General features: G+C 34.8%; 1 protein-coding gene across 3 annotated transcripts in view; it reads right to left on the bottom strand.

Annotated features, from left to right (window-relative positions):
• Positions 1–1,275: 1,275 nt before the first annotated feature.
• Positions 1,276–19,646, bottom strand: part of LOC108744799 (protein sprouty) — a 57,908-nt gene continuing 39,537 nt past the window's right edge. For 2 of the 3 annotated variants that reach the window (XM_018480717.1, XM_018480719.1), the window contains 2 exons: positions 4,790–5,356; positions 1,276–4,642 (listed from right to left, as the gene is read on the bottom strand). In XM_018480717.1, coding sequence (XP_018336219.1) covers positions 4,246–4,642; positions 4,790–5,289 — 897 coding nt within the window. In that variant the 5' untranslated portion in view covers positions 5,290–5,356 and the 3' untranslated portion in view covers positions 1,276–4,245. Of the gene's footprint in view, positions 4,643–4,789; positions 5,357–15,494; positions 16,151–19,646 lie in introns of those variants that run through there. The other variant, XM_018480718.1, reaches the window with a different exon arrangement.

Genomic DNA, 19,646 nt, shown 5'->3' with positions numbered 1-19,646 from the left:
TTATTAATTACATACGTATTTTCAATATGTTATACATTATGATATTTGGTAAAAAACACTTTTTGAAAACTTTCACTTCATTTTTATTAAATTCTGAACAAGTTTCGACCTGCAAGGATTAATCCTTCTTCTGAAGATCAACTTTCATATAGTAGAGGCCAACCCTATCAATTTACTCAAGAATAATGTTATACATTGTTTCATTACATCATCATTATACAATGGAGACCATGTATTTATTACTTTACAATTAGTTTTCATGACCATTTTGAATACATGTACTATACACGTTATGCAGGTAGCAAAATGCGAACATAGTGAGCCATTTCAGCTCAAATTTGTTGATTAGTAGAGTACCAATACAAAAAAAGACTACCTTCTTATTATATACTCAAAAAATTAAAAAAGAGAAATTACCACAAACTTATCGATATCATACGTTGCAACATTTAGGAAAGTTAGCCCTTAATTTATGTACGAAGTTGCTACTAATTATATCAGAGATATTTTGTTTTTCTTTATTTATAGTATTATTTATTACTAGAAGGTGTTCTTTACGATAACATAATAAACAAATCATTCATTTATGAATGAAACAGAAAAACAAATTGTTTTGACACAAAGTGTTATTACGAAGCTAACAGTTTACAACCAGACAGAAAACAACACCCACAATAAACCTATAAAAGCGTAATCGTTTTCCAATGGTTTTTGACGTATTTTTCTTTTTTTGTTACAATTCGCGCTAGTGCACTTTCCAAAACTCAATTCTGTTAGACACGATTTCTGAAATGAATTATTTAGTTTTTGTTTCTAAACGTAAATTACGCAACTTTATTCCTTATTATAAAAATTGAACATACTTAGTGTGTACCTATTTTTAATCCATTTTTTGCACTAATAAAACGTAAACATAAACATTATGATGCTAAGCGCAAAAATAGCACGAATTGGCATTAGCAAATGTAAAAATAGAAAAACTCATATGACTTCTCCTGAACCCACCTTGAATATTTTGCGGAATTGTATTAATAGAAAAATGCATATTTTTGCCTACTATTAGTTATTAGAAACTGAAAAATGTATATTTTATGAAGCTACAACTCAAATCTTCCTGCAATCATGTGCTATCTTCATTAAGTAAGTTAAATTTTATTTCTTTTTAACGTTAAAACACCCTAAATACAAAAAAAAGTCACTTACCTTAAGGATTACTGCTCTTAATAGATTAATACTGATAAAGATAAAAAAAAGGAAAAAAAATAAAACAAAAAGTAATTGTTGATGTTGGTCTGTTATTAACATTTTATATAATAATATTACAGATTTATATGTACAAGTCATATACAATAGCTTGACAGCTACGCTGTGCCAATAGACGACACCGAATATAATTTTTTGAGAGTACTGTCCTCCTATGAGGTAGATTTCGCTTACAAAACGGAACTTTTTTTCGTGTGTGGAAGTACAGCATTTTAATCAGCGATCACAGATGACATCGCTAAGTATCAGACGTTTTCGTTAATATAAAAATTTCCGTTTCGGACTGCGAAATGTACATATGTGGTGGTGAGTTAAATAAGCACAGATCGTTAAGTGCAACACGGTGGAAGGGATACAGACAATAACGTATTACAAGTAGTAGTAGTATTACTGTGTGAAAAAACGAATCGCGCCTGAGGGACAGTCGCAAACATCCATTGAAAATTGCATTATTTTTTATCACAGACCCTGCCGAACAAAGATGTAAAATAGTTTATTTTCTTTTAGTATAATTATTATTAAAATACCAAACGCCCTATTACCATACCAACAAGACACTCAGAGCTTATTATTTTAAGTCGAACCTTGTCACCTCAGACGTGAACGCTTTCACAAAAATTTCGTATGCTTATGGAAATACCTGAGGGTGAACGAATTATCTCTCGGGGAAAAAATACCACAAGGAAAAGAAGAAAGACGTACACATTCTATACCGAATAAAAAGGATCGGGGGTTATAGATTAATGAACTATTAAATGGTAGTAGGTACATATACAGGAAGGTTTGAGAGATAATTGTCCACAATATACAGCTGAATTTATATCCTTTATATCTTTGTGTAAACATATGCACTTGGAGAGTTGTTACATACATAGTACAGCGTATTTATAATTCATTTGTTACATAAAAATTTACATACGTACATTCATACACATTCACACATTAAATTTAACATATGCGAGCGGTTTCTTATCGAATTTTCCGTATCAGGCGAGAAGAAAAATGTGAGTTTTTGGCGGACAATTCGAGAAAAAGCGCTCGTCGCAAAGGACTAGATAATACTGGAGAGTCGACCCCTTAGCGCCCCCTAAACAACGCACCCCTACAGCAGGCGCACCGAACCCCGAACAGGGTCGGATCCTGACTAGAGTGCCATCACATTCTCAGTAATAAAAGAACATAAAATCGTGTAGGTAAACTGTATACCAAAAAAAAATGTGTAAAATTTGGATTCGTATAAGTGGCGTTTCTTTTTCTGAAAGTGTTTTGTTTTGTACAGATCGGTTGAAAATCTAAAAGTAAAGCTAACAGTTATATAAAACACGAGTGGCTTTTAATTGAAGCCACTGACTACAATAAGCCACATTTTTAAGTATCTTTCAAAAATAGAAACAGGAACAAGTGTTGCGAGGTTTTCAAATTGACTATTTATCTACTAAAATCTGTACAAATTAAAATACAATTAACTAGTTATTCGTCAAAATAAATAACTATAGCATTCCACCCACGTCTTCAACAAAAAAATTGTAGGTATATCTATTATTACTGACGGAAATAATTTTATTAAAGATGACATTAGTTCAATACCAATGTAGAGTTTGCTATTGTGTGTAAGAAAATCGGAATGCTCTAATGTTTGGCACATTGCGTAAATGCTTCTACAGTGTGTACAGTGAAGTACTTAGGGTTTCCATAATACCAACATACCACAAATTGGCATTTCGACGTAACACTATTTTACCTAACGGGGGCGCTTTATTTAATCGCAGACTCGCGAACATCGTAGCTACGACACATTCATTGTAGACTTTGTATTTACAAAAATAAATTAATAAAGTATCTATATAATAGGTACACAGAGGCAGTCGGGACGCCGGGCTTGGAACAGGGAACGTTCTTATTACCGCTCTTTTCAACTCCGCTCCATTCGTATTTATTCATATAGGATAACACGGAGAAATTAAATCAGTACAGATAGCAAAGCCAGAATTCGAGAACAACAAAGTATGTTCTAGGTGAGACGTTATTTCACACTTTAAACCTATATTACTTTTTTACCGTCAATTACTTTCAATAGTACGTCTAACAGACCTGAGCAGAGTTTCAGTACTTTGTTTGAAAATGTGCTTCATGGCTTGGAAACATTGCAATTCAAGCCTTTCATGAAGTAGTTAGGTTTTAGTAAACGAATTGCTTTGTAATTTATAATTTAAACGACTTCAAGTTGCTCTCGAAGCAATTAGTAATTCAAAGTCGTTCGATTTTAAAATGTAATTGAGGCTTCAAGGGCTAAAGCACTTTAAGTAAGAGCTTTTGTTGAAAGCTTTGCCCAGTTCTGATACGTGTTAAGTTAGTAGTAGTAATTATAATCTCTCGTGTTTACAATAGGTAATGTGGTTACCTTTGGGAAAATGAATTTTGAATTTAAATTTTATTTACTTAAGACCTCGAAGATATGTACTCTATAAAATTTTGATGCAGCTGAACCATTAAAAATTAGACGACATTAGATACTTTGTATCTACCAACGTCCAGATAAAAATATTTAAATTAAAAAATGGAAAAATAAAAATAAAAAGGAAACCAAAAATATATTCTCGTTTCGAGCGCAAGCGCTCGATCCCAAAAGTAAAATTTTGAATAAGTCTCACCTTCAAGAAAAAATCGTTGTATAGAAATCGGGCTTGCTATATTTCGCAACGACGATTAAAACGTCGCAGTTTCTTGAGAGCGAAGATGATCCCTGTACAGCTGGACAAACAAAGCACACGGCGCCGTATTATAAAGACTTGGGTCCATCGTCGTTTTCGGCACTAACATTCGCGACATCACCGCGCCACTCTTATAAAAAACGTCACCGCGAACCATATCGTTTTGCTTGTACAAACCACAACAAAAACATCAGTTACTGTAGTGGTCGCTGTAGTCTCTGGCCACTTGCAACGATGACGGTAATAATAGTAAAAGTAATATTGACACTTATTAAAAGTCCGATGTGGAATCGAGCAGCCTCTTTTCGGGGGTGGCGAGCGGCGGCCGACAACGGCAGCCGCGTCGCGAATGTCGCGCGTAACACGTTTCGACAGCCCGTTTACAACACTGCAACGGCCAGTAGCACCAGAGGCAGGGTAGGACCCAGGAGAGAGCGGCCAAACAGCCCCAACGCGCGAGCCGTTTGTGCGGTCCGCAGCCGCACGGATCGTCCGCGCACGAGGCCGCACCGCCACTATCTGATTCGGAACAGTGATAAAACAATGCCTTAACGCAACACAGACACGATGCGTAATCGATAACCGCCTCCGCGGAACAAAGACACTGGTTGTCGCAAATCCAACGCGATGGCAGCGGCCTAGGCTGCTGACATGAATCGCAGCGGCATCTGAAACAACAAAAAAAAGCATTCGTTAAATTCATAAATCTTTTGGATTACGCTAACAATAAGACTGCAGTCTCTCAATGAACTTTGAACTTAACACTGTTAACTTATTCCTAATCCAAGTCAAAGTACGTACAAAGGTTTACTTACTTTTCGCACTCGGGACACAAGATGGAAGGTCGTGCGGCACATTCGAGGGCGGCACCAGCGTTGGTGGTCGTCGAGTCTTTGTTGGGCGCGTTGGTGTTGGTGACGGGTTGTTTGGTGACGGGTGGCGGTGGTGGTGGTAACGGTAGCCTCGTGGGTCGGATAGCTCGCGGTGGTTGCGGCGGTGGTATTTGGTGAGGCGGCTGCTGATGAGGCAGAAACAAACTTCCAACCACCGTCGTACTTCCATGTAGCGACGGTGGCGAAGGGGGCGGCGGCGGTGTGACGGCAATGCCGGCGTTTCCGCCGCAACCGCCTCGTATCGGTGTTTCGACATATTCGTTAGTTGATCGGTCGGCCTCAGGCCTGGGGGCGGTTAGTGTGACCGGCGGCGGTGGCCGCAAGGGAGTCAAGGGCGCCGTTAGGGGCGCGGGGGCGCTCATGACAGGCGCCCGCGGCCGATGCGCGCGCGGCAACGATGTACGGCCTCCATGGTTATCCATGTGGCCGTTCAAACTAGCGGCCTCGCCAGGCACCACCTTGGTCCGTCTTCGCCGTCATCGCCGGATGCTGTAACAATAAAAAAGCAATTCTTTAATATGTATTGTATTTCACAAGTACAACCCTGTGACGCGACATAACTAACGAAATACAATACCAAGTACAATGTTTAACAGCGTTGTTTTATCATTAATTTATAAGGTATTGGGTGCATAAAAAAATAGATGCTCAGAAGATTTATCGGTTTATCAACGAACTAAGATAAAAATATCACTTAACAAAGAAAAAAAGTAAAAGACGATAATATCCGTTAACTCACTTAGGCTAGGCGCACACTGGGCCTATTTTGTCGTACGACAGTTTAGTCGCCAATACAAATACACTGATAATATAGGTACGAATTAACCATTAACCGACACAACAATTCACAAACTTTCCAGTTGAGTCTTATCACAACCAAATAATTGACGGACAGAGTTACAGAACATAGGACAGCAACGTCTGTGAACGCACCTGACGATAAAACAGTTGAATTTTCGTAATTTTAAAATAATTAATGATTATTAGTTATAATAACGACCCGCGGTAGCCATCATGGATGCAGATTTCCCTTAAAGTCGAAAAAGCCACCCTTATACGACAAGAACTTGTTAAACTCATTCTGCAGAAGTTAAAATGCTTTCTAGGATTTGTACGCAAATCATGATGTGTATTGGATGAATCCAGCATCTTTTATTCTTATGTTTTTTTCATCTCTATCAAATCGATTTTAACATTGCTACATCTGATGCAGATTATTTCTCTTTTAAACAACAGTTTAGTTGGTATGCGCATACAAATGTGACACCAAAAAGTTGGAACGACTAAAATGTTGTTGGACAATTTAGTTGTAGTGCGCGCGTAGCCTTATCCCATTTTTGTTCTGAAAACTATTGCACAAAAAGGTGAATATGTAGTAATAAATAACCGACGAAATAATAGTGAATCTAAATTCATTGTAGTTACAATGTAATTCATGTTACTCTAACTCATCAATTTGCAGTGCATTTCCAGGAAAACATTCATTGAACCATGGCATTGTCGAATGTACACATTCGATCAAAAAAGAAGATTAATTGCTCGAAGGTCATGGGAAATCTTCTCTTCACTTTTCAATGACAAGATAAAAACGTCCTGATACTTATCTTCTGGCGTTGAATGTTTATTGTAATCATTACTTATTATCAATAAATTATTATTGTACTTTTAAAACGCAGGTTAATGTGTAAAAAACAGAAACAGAATTTTATTTACTTATCAAGCCAATGTTAAAATCCATTCTTTTTGCAATCTCATTCTACTAAAAAGTGCCATTTCGTAGTTTCCGTTATTATAATTTCGTAGCCACCAATGGAATTAATTCTACATAGTTTCAGTCACGTGTTTTACTTTTATTTAAATGTAAAAAACACAAAAATAATTATTTAATCCTTCTATGAATTATGTTCGAATACAATAAAAATAGATATTAACCGGATGTGACGCAAACTTAATAATTAAATTCGCTTTATCTGCTATCGGAGCACCTTCAAGTTTGCGATATGTCGGAAAATGTCGATCATTATTTCTGCTTTTAATAGCGATAATCGCAATATCGAGAAAAAAACATTTACGTGTTTCCGTTCCACAAATTATTATTGCTAGAGGGATGGCAATCCCTTCAACACACATCCTACTGCAAAGTTAGACAGTACTACCCAGTCGTACGGACGGCTGGGTGTCTTTTGAAGATTTCCCCTCTTCCACGAAAACATAAAAAAAAAAAGCTAGACAGAAAAGTGAGAAGGACGAAATTAAGACAAAAGACAAGTGAATGATTATGGAATAAGTATTACTGCCCAAGCATTTCCACAGAAAAACCTGGATTAAGTCAGGCCGTCCTCATCTGAATAGCTGATCTATGATCTGGATAGCTAATAAGCCACACAAGTCTTTCGGTATAAGAATCGGTAAAAGAGTGGACATTATTAAATCAACATGGTATGATGAACAGGCTGTCGAAAACAGTTACGTTCGTATTCAATGATAGCAAGATACAATATAATTGAACTAGTTTTAAAAATATAGTGTTTAAATAAGTGGAGTGATACCAAAGGCTCATAAATTGGTAATAGTTACAGTATACAACACTAAATTTTAAATCAAACATATTTCGAAAGAATCTATGAACATTCAAAATTCAGTAACAGATTTTATAAGATTTCACAAGACCTTATCATCATGTACTTGTACTGAAAAAATTAAAATCCCTAAAACATGAACTGAATCACATCAGTAGGTACACATTCGATCATGGACTATTAATTTCTTGCTTAGTTGTAGGATTTTAGTTATAGCATCACGTAGTAGCCTTTAAGGTAATAAACATTTATAAAAAGCGTTAGAAATATTATATAACTTTTACGATTTCATACATTTTTATAAACTAAGTACGAATATACGAAACATTTCGACCTCAGCCAAACTCTACTCACCCAACTGATTAGATAAACTTAGAAAAGTAAAATATATTTATGTACACACACCAAGATTAACTTATCGTTCATATACGTGATATCTTCGTACAAAATCTTTACCGTACACAAATGTACTTATATATATATATAAACATTACTATCTCGATTAAGTTTATTGGAGCATAGTAAAAATAAAGTTATCCATTCTCAAATTAAATTTTCGTTTTGTGTTACGCATTATATTTCTTTCAAATGAATGAAAAAATATATACATTCGACAGCAAAATTTTTAATAAATGCATACGTAAGAATAGAGAACGGTAGTCCATAAAAAAGTAAAACGAAGAATGATAATAATGAATTCCAGACTACATCTTTATTGAACCGGTATCAGTTTGCATATTCAACATACTTATAAAAACGAAAATCATTGCCGAAGTATATTTTTCGTACAATTGTTACGAGACACACAGTTTTTTATTTTGAACATTACGCTTCTTGATATACATGCGTATCTAACATATTGTAGTACCTACAATGATACAGCACAAATTTTTCCATGGTACTGTCTTGTCCATATAAAATTACTGGCGCCAAGATCTTTCATCACCCTTATTATAAAACTCATACATGTAATACACAATAACTGCTAAATTTTCGGTACCCATATCAAGCCCCTGTTACACGAAGTGTGTAACGGGTTCGGTGTAGCCTGGAAAGGACAGGCGTGTCCTAGCGATTTCTTTGACTTATTTTCACGGTGGTGGCGGGCGCGTGGAATGCCGAACCACGCTCCACGCGCCCTGTAAAGCCACTGTTACAAGGCGCATGGATTGCCAAATCACGCTCTGTGTAATGGGTTCGACGTGGTCTGGAGCGGACAGGCGCGATCTAGCGATTTCTTTGACTTTTTTTCACTGTGATGCGGGCGCGTGGAATGCCGATCCACGCTCCAAGTGCCTTGTAACGCCCCTGTTCAGCGTGACCTGGAGGGGACAAGCGCGTCCTAGCGGTTTTTATGACTTGTATTCATGGCGACAGCAAGCGCGTGGAATTTCGATCCGCGTTCCACGCGCCATGTAAAGCCCCTGTTCGGCGTGAACTGGAGCGGATAGCAGCGACCCAGCAATTTCTTTGACTTCTTTTCACGACAGAAGCGAGCGCGTGGAATACCAACCTCCACGCGCCGTCTAACATGAGCTCCAGATAATTTTACGAAGTAGATTTCCTTTAAAAAACTTCTATGAGTATTATTTACAAATGCGGTCACATAACACTACTACCATATATTAGATTCCCTGATTGGATTCAGTCAAGCACTATACACCATACGATTAAGTGATATACACTGGGTTTGCTTATGGGGGAAGAGATGACCGACAATGTGAAGTGCACCACGGGATTTAGATTGGAGCGTCAGGTCATGGCGAGAGGGGATTTCCGGATTGTCATACGTAAAATTTTATGATGCACCAAGGATTTAAGTCAGGTTGTAGTGAAAAAGGTTTCCACAATATGCAGGGTTAGGTTACGTTATGAGTATGTACTACCGACGAAGATGCTCATCTGTCTAAATGTGAACTGGTACTATTATTATATTGTGTACCTAGACTCTTAATGAATGTACGTAACATTAAGAACAATTTATTTTATAGACGCCCCTTTTATGGATTCTTTAATGGTCTAATTGCAAGAGAACAAAATATGGGTACTCTTCGAAAAGATACCGGGGTTAACGTCAATTTGCACCTCTAGTAAAAGTCTATTACCGGATAAGGACAATAAAAAATCGATTTTACGACTTCTTTACACAAGAAATGCATCAATATCTAGCCAACTAATACTCCATCCATTACTATTGACAGATTATTGTACAGTACATTGTTCTACACATTCATCAAATACATATCTGTCTTTTAACGATTTTTCTGGGCTGGTCGTTGATTAAAATCAAATTTTCATACATTGTCATGCAATCCACTGAAGGTGTATTCCACAGTAGGAGATGAAACGTGTACCATCGACTAGTCTACCAGCCCAAAAAACATCATTCTTCATTAGAGTACACCCTTAAAGGCCAATTTTCTATGATTCTCCATATTCTATTTCGACAAATGAACGCATTTTATCTGGATGGTTGTCCAATTTCCACAGATTCCAGATGTTCAATGACAGCTAATTGTAAAGCAATGTAAACGACAAATGTTTCCCGCCGTCTTTATCATGAACAAATAAATGTTCGACGCATTCAATGTTAGAATTAATTAAATGTTTTTGTAATTGTTTTATTAATACGTCAGTTTCTAAGTACAAACAATTGCAAAAAGATGTTCATCGGTACGTTTTACTTGGGCCGGATAGTACATAAAGCTTACAATATGTTCAGTTAGCGGAGTTTGAATCGACTATCGAAGTGGGCAGCAGAGTTGAGACGAACGGCGAGCGCGACCTACGCTTACCGCCTAGAGTTTTCTGGGCGCGGTTGTACTTCTCTCGAATTTACACTTTAACCGGCCAAAGCACCTGGTATGTAGGTATACGTTGTAGAATTCAAGCATCGTCGCCGTCGAGTCAGTCGCATGTACCAAACGAAATTTATTCACAAACTAGAGTCTACTTCCAATAGGCATAACAATGAATAATTTTATTAACTGATCTTAAAAGTAATTGTGAAAATTGTGCTGTTATCGTTATAGGCTTATAATGGATATCAAATCAATCCACCCACTTAAGATTCAAATCCGGTTGATACTTTTTTAATATATAAAATAATATTCTCTTTACTTTTTACGAAGTTACCCAATTTCGCCCCTGCATTGCCGATTTTTTAATATTTTCATGAAAATATGTAAAATTTATATAAAAGCATGCAATTCTGTAAAATATGTATGTAAAAAAAGCAAACATGCACTTGCTAATCTGTAGAAGCAGAATTATAAATTTATTAATAAATGTTTGCAGAGATAGCTAATACATGTAGATTACATTTACATTAGGTATAGATTATTCTATTTTAATAAAGCAAGTCTTCTAATTAACTACTGTAAAACAGGCAAAGATTTCAATAAAAGCTTGCATAAATATGTAAAATGCATATTTGAAATAGAAACGCATGATTATAAGAAGTTTACCAACTAAAACGATTAATGAATTAGTGATGCCCATTAAACAATTAATCGGACACACAATTAAAATTAAATTAGCATGTAAAAGAAATATTTGTTTATACGCAAGAAACGGATAAGTAAAAGTAAATGTAACTATAAAGTGGGTGCAAAAAACACGTACTGACAAAATTCAATATTAGTCCAATAATTTTTGTAAAAGAACTTATAATATTTACTAGAAAGCATACAAATTTTTACTATGCTAGCATGGTAATTTTTCTATTGTGAGTCAGAGGCACCCAGATTATAGTATAAGACAGTATATGGTAATTTGTCTAAGATTTTTCTCTCCGTGTACCATATTCTGCTTTCGTATTACCAATTGCTAGATTTAATCTTGTATAAACAAGGAACTAATCTATCTATCTTAATCTATTTTTTTTCCACTTGTACTTGTACAACATGTACTCGCCATTTTTAAAAAAAATAAAAGAGGTGGGTTATACTGAATTGTGTTGTTTCGCAAAATTTGTTATCGACAAGATCAACGGTCCCGGATTCGATGTGAGTTTACTTCCAAAACCAAAAAGATCCCTGTGTATACCCACGTTTAATACACACGCGCAATATTTTTCATAAATTATGTATAACCACGCACAAACGTAAGCATACATGTGATAGGTAACATCCGTATAAATGTACGACATAATATAAATGTGCATCATTCGTGCAATTAACTTGCGTAAATCAGATACATGACGTGTTTACTTTGAAGCATATGCTACATTCCGTACACGATGGTTACTAATAATACAAATGACCGGGACAGGTGATTTTTCACAAAGCGAAAACAGTTTTCGACAAACACGCCACAACAATCTTACGCTACTTCTCTATTACATTTAAATTGTAAATACACAAATACACATGTATTAGTTAACAGCCAAATCTATTTATTAAATAACTTCCTCAAAAGCATCCCTTATAATAAAAAAAAACAGACACATGAGTGATCCTAATAAGATTCTGTTTTTCATTCAGACGTACACAACTCTAACCCGAGAACCAATTTAACATCGTAGTTGAAAAAAAAACATATTCTCCCAAACATTCAAACTGCAAATGTGAATTTTGAATGTAGAATATTGTTTTGTTGAAAGATTTACGTTCAGATAGGGTTGCCATTTCTAAAATTTGGAAACCAGGACAAGACGCGTGAAAACCCCGGATTTTAGAGTCCAGAACCCGGACATGTCAACAGGTTTTTTTAAACATAGTCAATGTAACAAAAAACAGTTGAAAATGTCATAAATCACCCTTTTATTTATTTTCAGACCTTAGAATTAAATTTAGTCATTCTTTATCATCATTTTCAATGTACCTAACAAAGCAGAATCTTATAAAACAATTCGAAGTGGTCTGTATTCTTTTTACTCTTATTACAGTTTGTTACAAATTGTTTTAATAATCAGTTAGATTTTTTTTACGTGTGTGGCGGGCGGCCCAAGACTTTAAATTTTAAACCAAGACTACAAATGAAGCCCCCTCGGACGCTCACCGGATGGCCTCTAAACTAGGACAAATCTGGGGAAACCCGGACGGATGGCAACCCTACGTACAGACCATAGACTACTTATTAATTTTCCTGTACTCTATTTTTCAACCATTTTTCTAATATGTAAAGCGTTTTCGAAGTGTCATAAATCTTTTCGTTCATTTACTTAATTAATTTTCCACAGTAAAGAACTATTTTCTATATGTTTTCAAAATTTTAGGATCAGCAGTTTCGGAAATGGTGTGATCAATTTTCGTCTATTTTATTAAATAACTTTAAAACTACTTATTTTAAAATTATAAAAAATGTACATTTGACACCCTTACAAGTCCTTTCATTTTGACATGTCCCATGGTACAGTTTGCAAAACATTTTTTAATTTCCTATTAGCCTCCCATGTTCAAAATTAATTTAAGTCATGCGTCCGTGTTTGGGTCACAGAAACTCATATGTATACTAAATTTTAACTTAATCGGCTCAGTAGGTTCGGAGCAAATTGTTTTTAATTTGGAGTACGGAACCCAATTGGTCACTCAGTTGTTAAATAAAACATGTTGAATTAGACAACAAAAATATCATCAATAGGTATGCCAAATCATAAAAATGGATGGAATCATTACGGAATTTAGAAAGTTGTTTAATAGGTAGTCAACAATAAAATAATAAACACTTTCTGAAACAAATTCTTCAGGCAACGAAAACTGGAAAATTTTACCGGAAATGACTAGAATGGAAAACTGATGAATCCATTGGATTTTTTACGAACTAATGCTATGAAAACAAGCAGCAGTTTTAAGTGTAAATTTTTATAAAATTAATTGTCACCTGGAAGACTCTAAGTACAATTTTTTGAAGCAAATAACATATTCGTAACTATCGAGAGACATCGTATATACAAGATTCATTATAATGACTAGGGCACCGAATTATATTCGAATTATTTGAATATTCAAATATGTACCTAAATATACATTTGATTTTTCAAAACTTCAAATATTTGATGGATATCCAATTATCTCGAACACTTATTTAAATATAAGACTGAGGTTCTGTGGCTCACATACTTTATACCAAATGTTTCCGAAAAAATATTTTAGATACTCATATATTTGATTGAATATTTCGAATTATAAACAAATATATAAACATGTATTTGTAAATATGAAAAATTCCAACCCTTAGTTTTTGCTGTACCTATAAATGCATATTCTGATGCTGTTCAGAATAATTAACCAATAATTGTATCTATATCACACTTATTATATTATAGAAAGAAGTTGCTATTGAATTAAATTGGTTTCTGCCTACACTTACAACACACGAGTGTATGTGATCATTAATTCGCATAGTTTGAAGTAGCTTGAAAACAACGTTTTCTTAAACCCGATGTAAAAATTTGTGCGATTTGTGCGTTTATACTAAATAGCGGACATATTTTACTCACTATAGACAGTTTCAACGAACGAAACTTTCAATATTTACCAAGAGCGCATTCCAAACCGAAATACATTAAGCGCTGGTCGGAGTGATCACGCCATTCCTACCACAAAAATTCTTCAACTAAACATTCCTTTGCCGGACTACAAGCTGATCTAAATTATGCCTGAAATCGTGAACTTAGAACGCCCAGCATCTGACATTATAAAATTATAATAGAAAAAAGGATTGTAAAAAGAAAGCTTTTAAACCCGACAGTTGTTTTCTTCAAACATTACAATCAGTCTTTTTGAAAATCAGTAAATTATTCCTTAAATCGCCGAATTTTAAATTTAAAAAAACATTTATAAGCATAACAATAATAACAAATAATTGTTCTTTGCAATTAAAACAATTAGGCCGGAAGAACATCCTAATTATTCACACAAGTGTTTAACAAAATAGGAATGATAAGAAAGTTCTCAATCCAAGATAAATCAGAAATTTAATTATCTCTATCTTGAGTTTGTAATATTTTTAGTCTTTTTAAATCTGTACATTTTTAAAAGAATTCTACCGAAATTGAAATTTTACATTTACGACGACATTCTTTCTCATAGTTTAATTACTTAACAACAATATTATAATTAAATATCGAATAAACATTTTTCAACCTTACAGCAATTAGTTAGGTACGACCGATTTTTAAACAACTTTATCGTTAGTTAACGTACAATTAGTTGCAAACGCGTCCAGGGAGATAAGAAATAAGTTGAAAACTTAAATGTTTACAACTTAACATAAAACACATAACATAATACATTTATATTAACTAAACAAAAATATAAATAACTAAAACCAAAGATGTAAGAACTTCGTGTAGGTAAATATTTCATCTTTGATCGTCATATTATAACCATTTTGGAAAAAATAAAATAAAACGAGTTGTGCTAAACTGTACCACCGTTGTGCCCTCCAACATCAAAATTGGCACATTGAAATACACTTTTTGCAAAAATAAATCATTTTTGCGCTGGGTTAGGTTACGTTACGGTAGGTTAGGTTGTTATGAATTAATTTATTTTTGAATAAATCATATTACCGTGCCAATTTTTTTGTTGATAACAAATTTTACAAAGCAGAACATTTTCTTTATTTTTTTTTTCTAAAATGGCGGAGCGAAGTTACCGGACATCATTATTACCCGGTTTTAAGAAATATCAACTTTTAACTGTATTTTTATGAGAAAATGCTGTTAAATATTTTTCTATTACTATTTACCAAACAACTTCTTAAGTCACGTAGAATTAAACCAGTGTTTGCGTGCGCAAAAATCGAACCTGCCAGAAGAAGTAACATTAATTACATGTTCCTTGTACCTATCTCATAAAAGCAGCGTACTTCCTTTATAGCACATACATAATACATTCTATTAATTTAATTCATAAATTCAGTGTCGAGGTTGACGCAACTAATAGGTGCTAGTGCTTAGGTGATAATTATAATTGGAGGCTAAGATTTCAAAGGAGTGAATAATAATAAACCAGCTGCAAATTCCAACACTTGTTTGTTGAAAGTGATACTCAAAATTAGTAATTTCGAGGTTCGTTATCAAGGAATTATATCGAGGTTACCTTTTCGACATTCCATCCATTAATTTGCTGCATTTCATTGTAATAAACTAGTTGCAGTTTCAGTCTTCGAATCCAAGGTTGTGTTCACTACTACGACAGTGTTTTAGCACGCACATTTAAATTGATGATTACACAAGCACAATATTATTTCGCGACCTAGATAGCCATAGAACTTAAACTAACTGCCTCGTATTCACTCACATCTGCCTGCCGGTAGCCAAGCAACGTTGAAGTTTAGTCGTCGACAACGCGCGAACTTGCGGAGCTCCAAGTTAGTGAATGGACAAAACACACCCACACAGCCCAATGTCACACATACACAGGTGGCGAGGTCAAATCGTTGCGGCACACAACGACAAAATCCGCTACTTTAACTTATAACCAACTCACTTTATCACGTGCATATGCCGAATACCAAATAGTTTCGATGCGAACCGGGACGACATAGGTCCATATTTAACGTACATTCTGCTCGATCACTCGACGAGACCTCCATACGACTGCTACGTCGAACATTCACTGCAAGCAGATGGAAACAACTGCGCGAATAATGGAACCTTGCAGGGGAGGTAATCATGCGCTGTTGTCAAACACTCTACTTTCTCCGTGCCTTACATTTCACAGTATCCTACCATTATACATAAATATACTCTAGATACATATACGTATTACGGATATTAAAAACCCAGAAAATAACTTACTATGCTAAATTAAGTAAAAGAAACTATTAAGTGGAACAGTAGAATTAATAAAAATACACACCATTCAAACTTTCCTACAACTTATTAATTAATAAAGCAAAAATTTTTACATTAGGTACAGAAAATGATAAATACTTTAATACACTTAATGCAGGAGACATGCAGACTATAATTTGTAAATACATGTGTACTTGGCAAACATGTTATCAGTTATTTTCGCATACCTACCACACGCGCACTTATGCAGCATAAAGTGATATTTAAAGAACCTTTTACGATAAAATGCAGTGTCGACTCAAACTAACCGTTCAAGCTTGTACTCCTCGTGTGTAAATATTTTTCTAAGATAAAATAATTTCTGTGTAAAACTGCCAGATTCTCAGGTTTCCAGATAGTGAAAGTAAATAATTTTTTATCAAAACATCTTCGCTATTCTAAAAAACATCGTAATTCCTACTAAGTACGCCCGTTGCAGCGATATAATCTAAATAAAGAAACACTACTTTTCTCCAAGCAATTTTGATTTAGCTATACGGTAATTTAATGATAGCAAATATTCGTTTGATACACGCCAGTATTTAGAAATTTGTAATATGGCAACGCTGCAGCTTATAGAACGAATCGACTTAGGCGCGCCACACGGAGTTCGAACGAACTTGCCATCGGCTTTTTATGAATGGAAGGCAGCCATCATGAATGAACTCTGTCGTACATTCAAGGAACGAGTTGCAAACAATTCGCTAGTCGCAGTCGACTTATCCACGTGTCCTCCCCATTCATTCGGTGAAAGTGACCTCTTGCATTAGCTTTACTCTCTCTCTAATGCTTTGCATTTATTTTCCAATATTAGTTTGAGAGTACTGCAAAAATATTGTCCTTTTGTATTTCAGATTACGCTGTCGAGTTGGAGGACGTTACACGACCGATCGCGTACACACACACACACACATACACACAACAGAAACACGCACACGCAACACATAATTACAGTCCAACACATAGGTGCATGTACATATTTATACATTATACATACACAGGCACAAGAAGGCGTATTTGTAATTTGTCCTGTAGGTGTGACGTAGGTAGTAGGTAAGCTGCTCGAAATCAGGCGTTCGTTCCATGAATGCTGGAATAACAGCTTCAATTTTTTTTCGCTACCTATTTATAGCTAATATCGTCCACTTTATTCACAGTTTTACATTAAATATAAAAATGTGAATAAAATACTAAACAATTTCGTATTTTTTATTTCCTGCCTACCTCCACTCCAGCCTTTTTGCTGTGTTGAAAACTGTTTAAAAATTAAAACAATTTGCACAAGTCCTTTTAACATTTTCCTTTGAGAATTGAAATAAATTAATAATAAGATTTCCTTTTGTGATGTAACAACTTTAAAGAATGCAATGGGTAACTATATTCGACAGTGTATCGATAATCCTGTTTCCTCATTAGAAAGGAGGGTATAGGAGGTTGTAATAAGACATGTGGACCGGAAGTAGACGATTCAAAGGGTCACATTGTGATCATTTTCTAATCCGGAAGTTGTAAATACGACCAGGGAGCACAGATGTACAAAAAAAAAACATTTTTAAAGGCATGCTAGGAATATTAATTTGCTTTAGTAGTTTCTAAATTTTCGGGAAAAAGTAGGCAATTAAAACTGAATAATTTCTGGTTGAAACACTAAAGCAGTTAACCTATTACGTAAATAAGAGATATTTGTTAGTTTTTTTTAGAACATTGGAAGTACCTATAAGTATGTACTTACAAAATAGGAAATAGAATAAAAAATTATCCATGCAGTTGTCATGTTTGCGTTCATTTATGAATGAACGGTCGTTATGGTAGGCTAACATTTAAAATGACAGCTTCTTTTTGGTGGTGGTCACTATTTAGTTTTTTGTTCAAACAGACGTGCACTTAACAAAATCGAATCGATTCAACGGCTGATTTTCTTTCATTTAAATCTGTAAATCTGTCCTTTATCCCTCATAGACGCAGATAGAAAACCGAAGAGAGCATTTAATTGATGATAAAACAACTTCTGATTGCTACACTTCTAATAGATCATTTTCGTTTTAATTCGCAACAAATGCAGCAGCGGCTTGCACAAACAAATAACAACAAACAGTCAGAAAGAATGTAATACATTTTTTAAATCATTCTTATTGATATCTTTTTAGCTATGAAACTAAAACATAGGTACTGACTTACTTTATGAGATTAAGTGCCCACAAAAGTTAAATATTTAATGTTTTATAAGTGTATAACTTGACCGCTGCTGCATTTTGCATTCTCCTTTCGATGCTCTAATGTTTCGACGACATCCACCGCCTGTGCAGCTTCATGGAAAGAGGAGCCGAGCCAGCTGCGTTTGAATTTCGAGGATTGTGAAAACGGTTGAATTATTTCGTCAACAGGAAATACGGTCAGTGAACACAAATTTCGATTCGTGTTTTGCTTCAATTGTTATTGCTTACAGCTACCGTGATGGCTCTTGGAAATTCTTCAGCAGAATCATTATGAATGAAAACGGGGAAGAGAGGACAGCGGCGTCGGCAACTCTTCTCATCATTCGGTCACAACCTTCATCAGCCACGGTCACTTTAATTACTTCAGTTTACTAGCTTTTTTGTGCGACAGTTAACGAGCACAATAAATTTGAACGTAGAAAAACTTAGATCACCAACGAACACACACAAGAAAATTACAATTAACAATATCGAGTCCTTTCAGTGAATTTTCATGATGTGTGTTATTCAGGAAAAACCAGTGGGTTAGATCCATTATGGTTTTGTGGCTTGAGTTAAAACAAACTCTTGCACCACTGTTTTCTTTTTTTATTCTTATTTTTTTTTTGGTAGTAAAACCTTTTAAAAATTAGAAAATTATCTTTAAGATTTCCTGTCCTTTAGGTTACAAAGTTTATCTTCACCTAAAGAAGAATTTCTTTGGACTTCTCATATACAGTAAAAAAGGTACCTATCAATTCAGACTTTCTTCTAGTTTTTATCAAAATGGTTGTAATGTCAATTATTAAGCTAATACTGAAAAAGTGAAGCTAAATTGTCATGAGTGTTAAAAGTTTTGCGGTTTTCCATAGAGTTTGGAAAAGAAAGCAGACTGCGTTAAATAATCTAAATATATGTAAGTATATAACTTTTGCCCATAAATACAGACAGTAACAATATCTATAAATGAATGAATTTTATAACAGAATAATGGTGAACTCATGATCACGTCAGGTATGTAGAGGCATTGTGGACTTGTTTCATACACAAATACACGTCTATTGGATGTAACGTAGAAACGCGTGTAACAATTCGCCATTATTATTTTTCTCTCAATCAATTTGACCTTGGTTTATTATCAATGAGTTTACAAAACCCGTTTCTTTCATAATTTGTGATAATTGCAACAAGGTCGAAACAATAGAGAATGAAAATAATAA

This window comes from Agrilus planipennis, unplaced genomic scaffold, assembly GCF_000699045.2.
Source record: "Agrilus planipennis isolate EAB-ADULT unplaced genomic scaffold, Apla_2.0 scaffold35, whole genome shotgun sequence".
Lineage (NCBI taxonomy): Eukaryota > Metazoa > Arthropoda > Insecta > Coleoptera > Buprestidae > Agrilus > Agrilus planipennis.
This window is presented reverse-complemented; position numbering and strand designations above follow the sequence as displayed.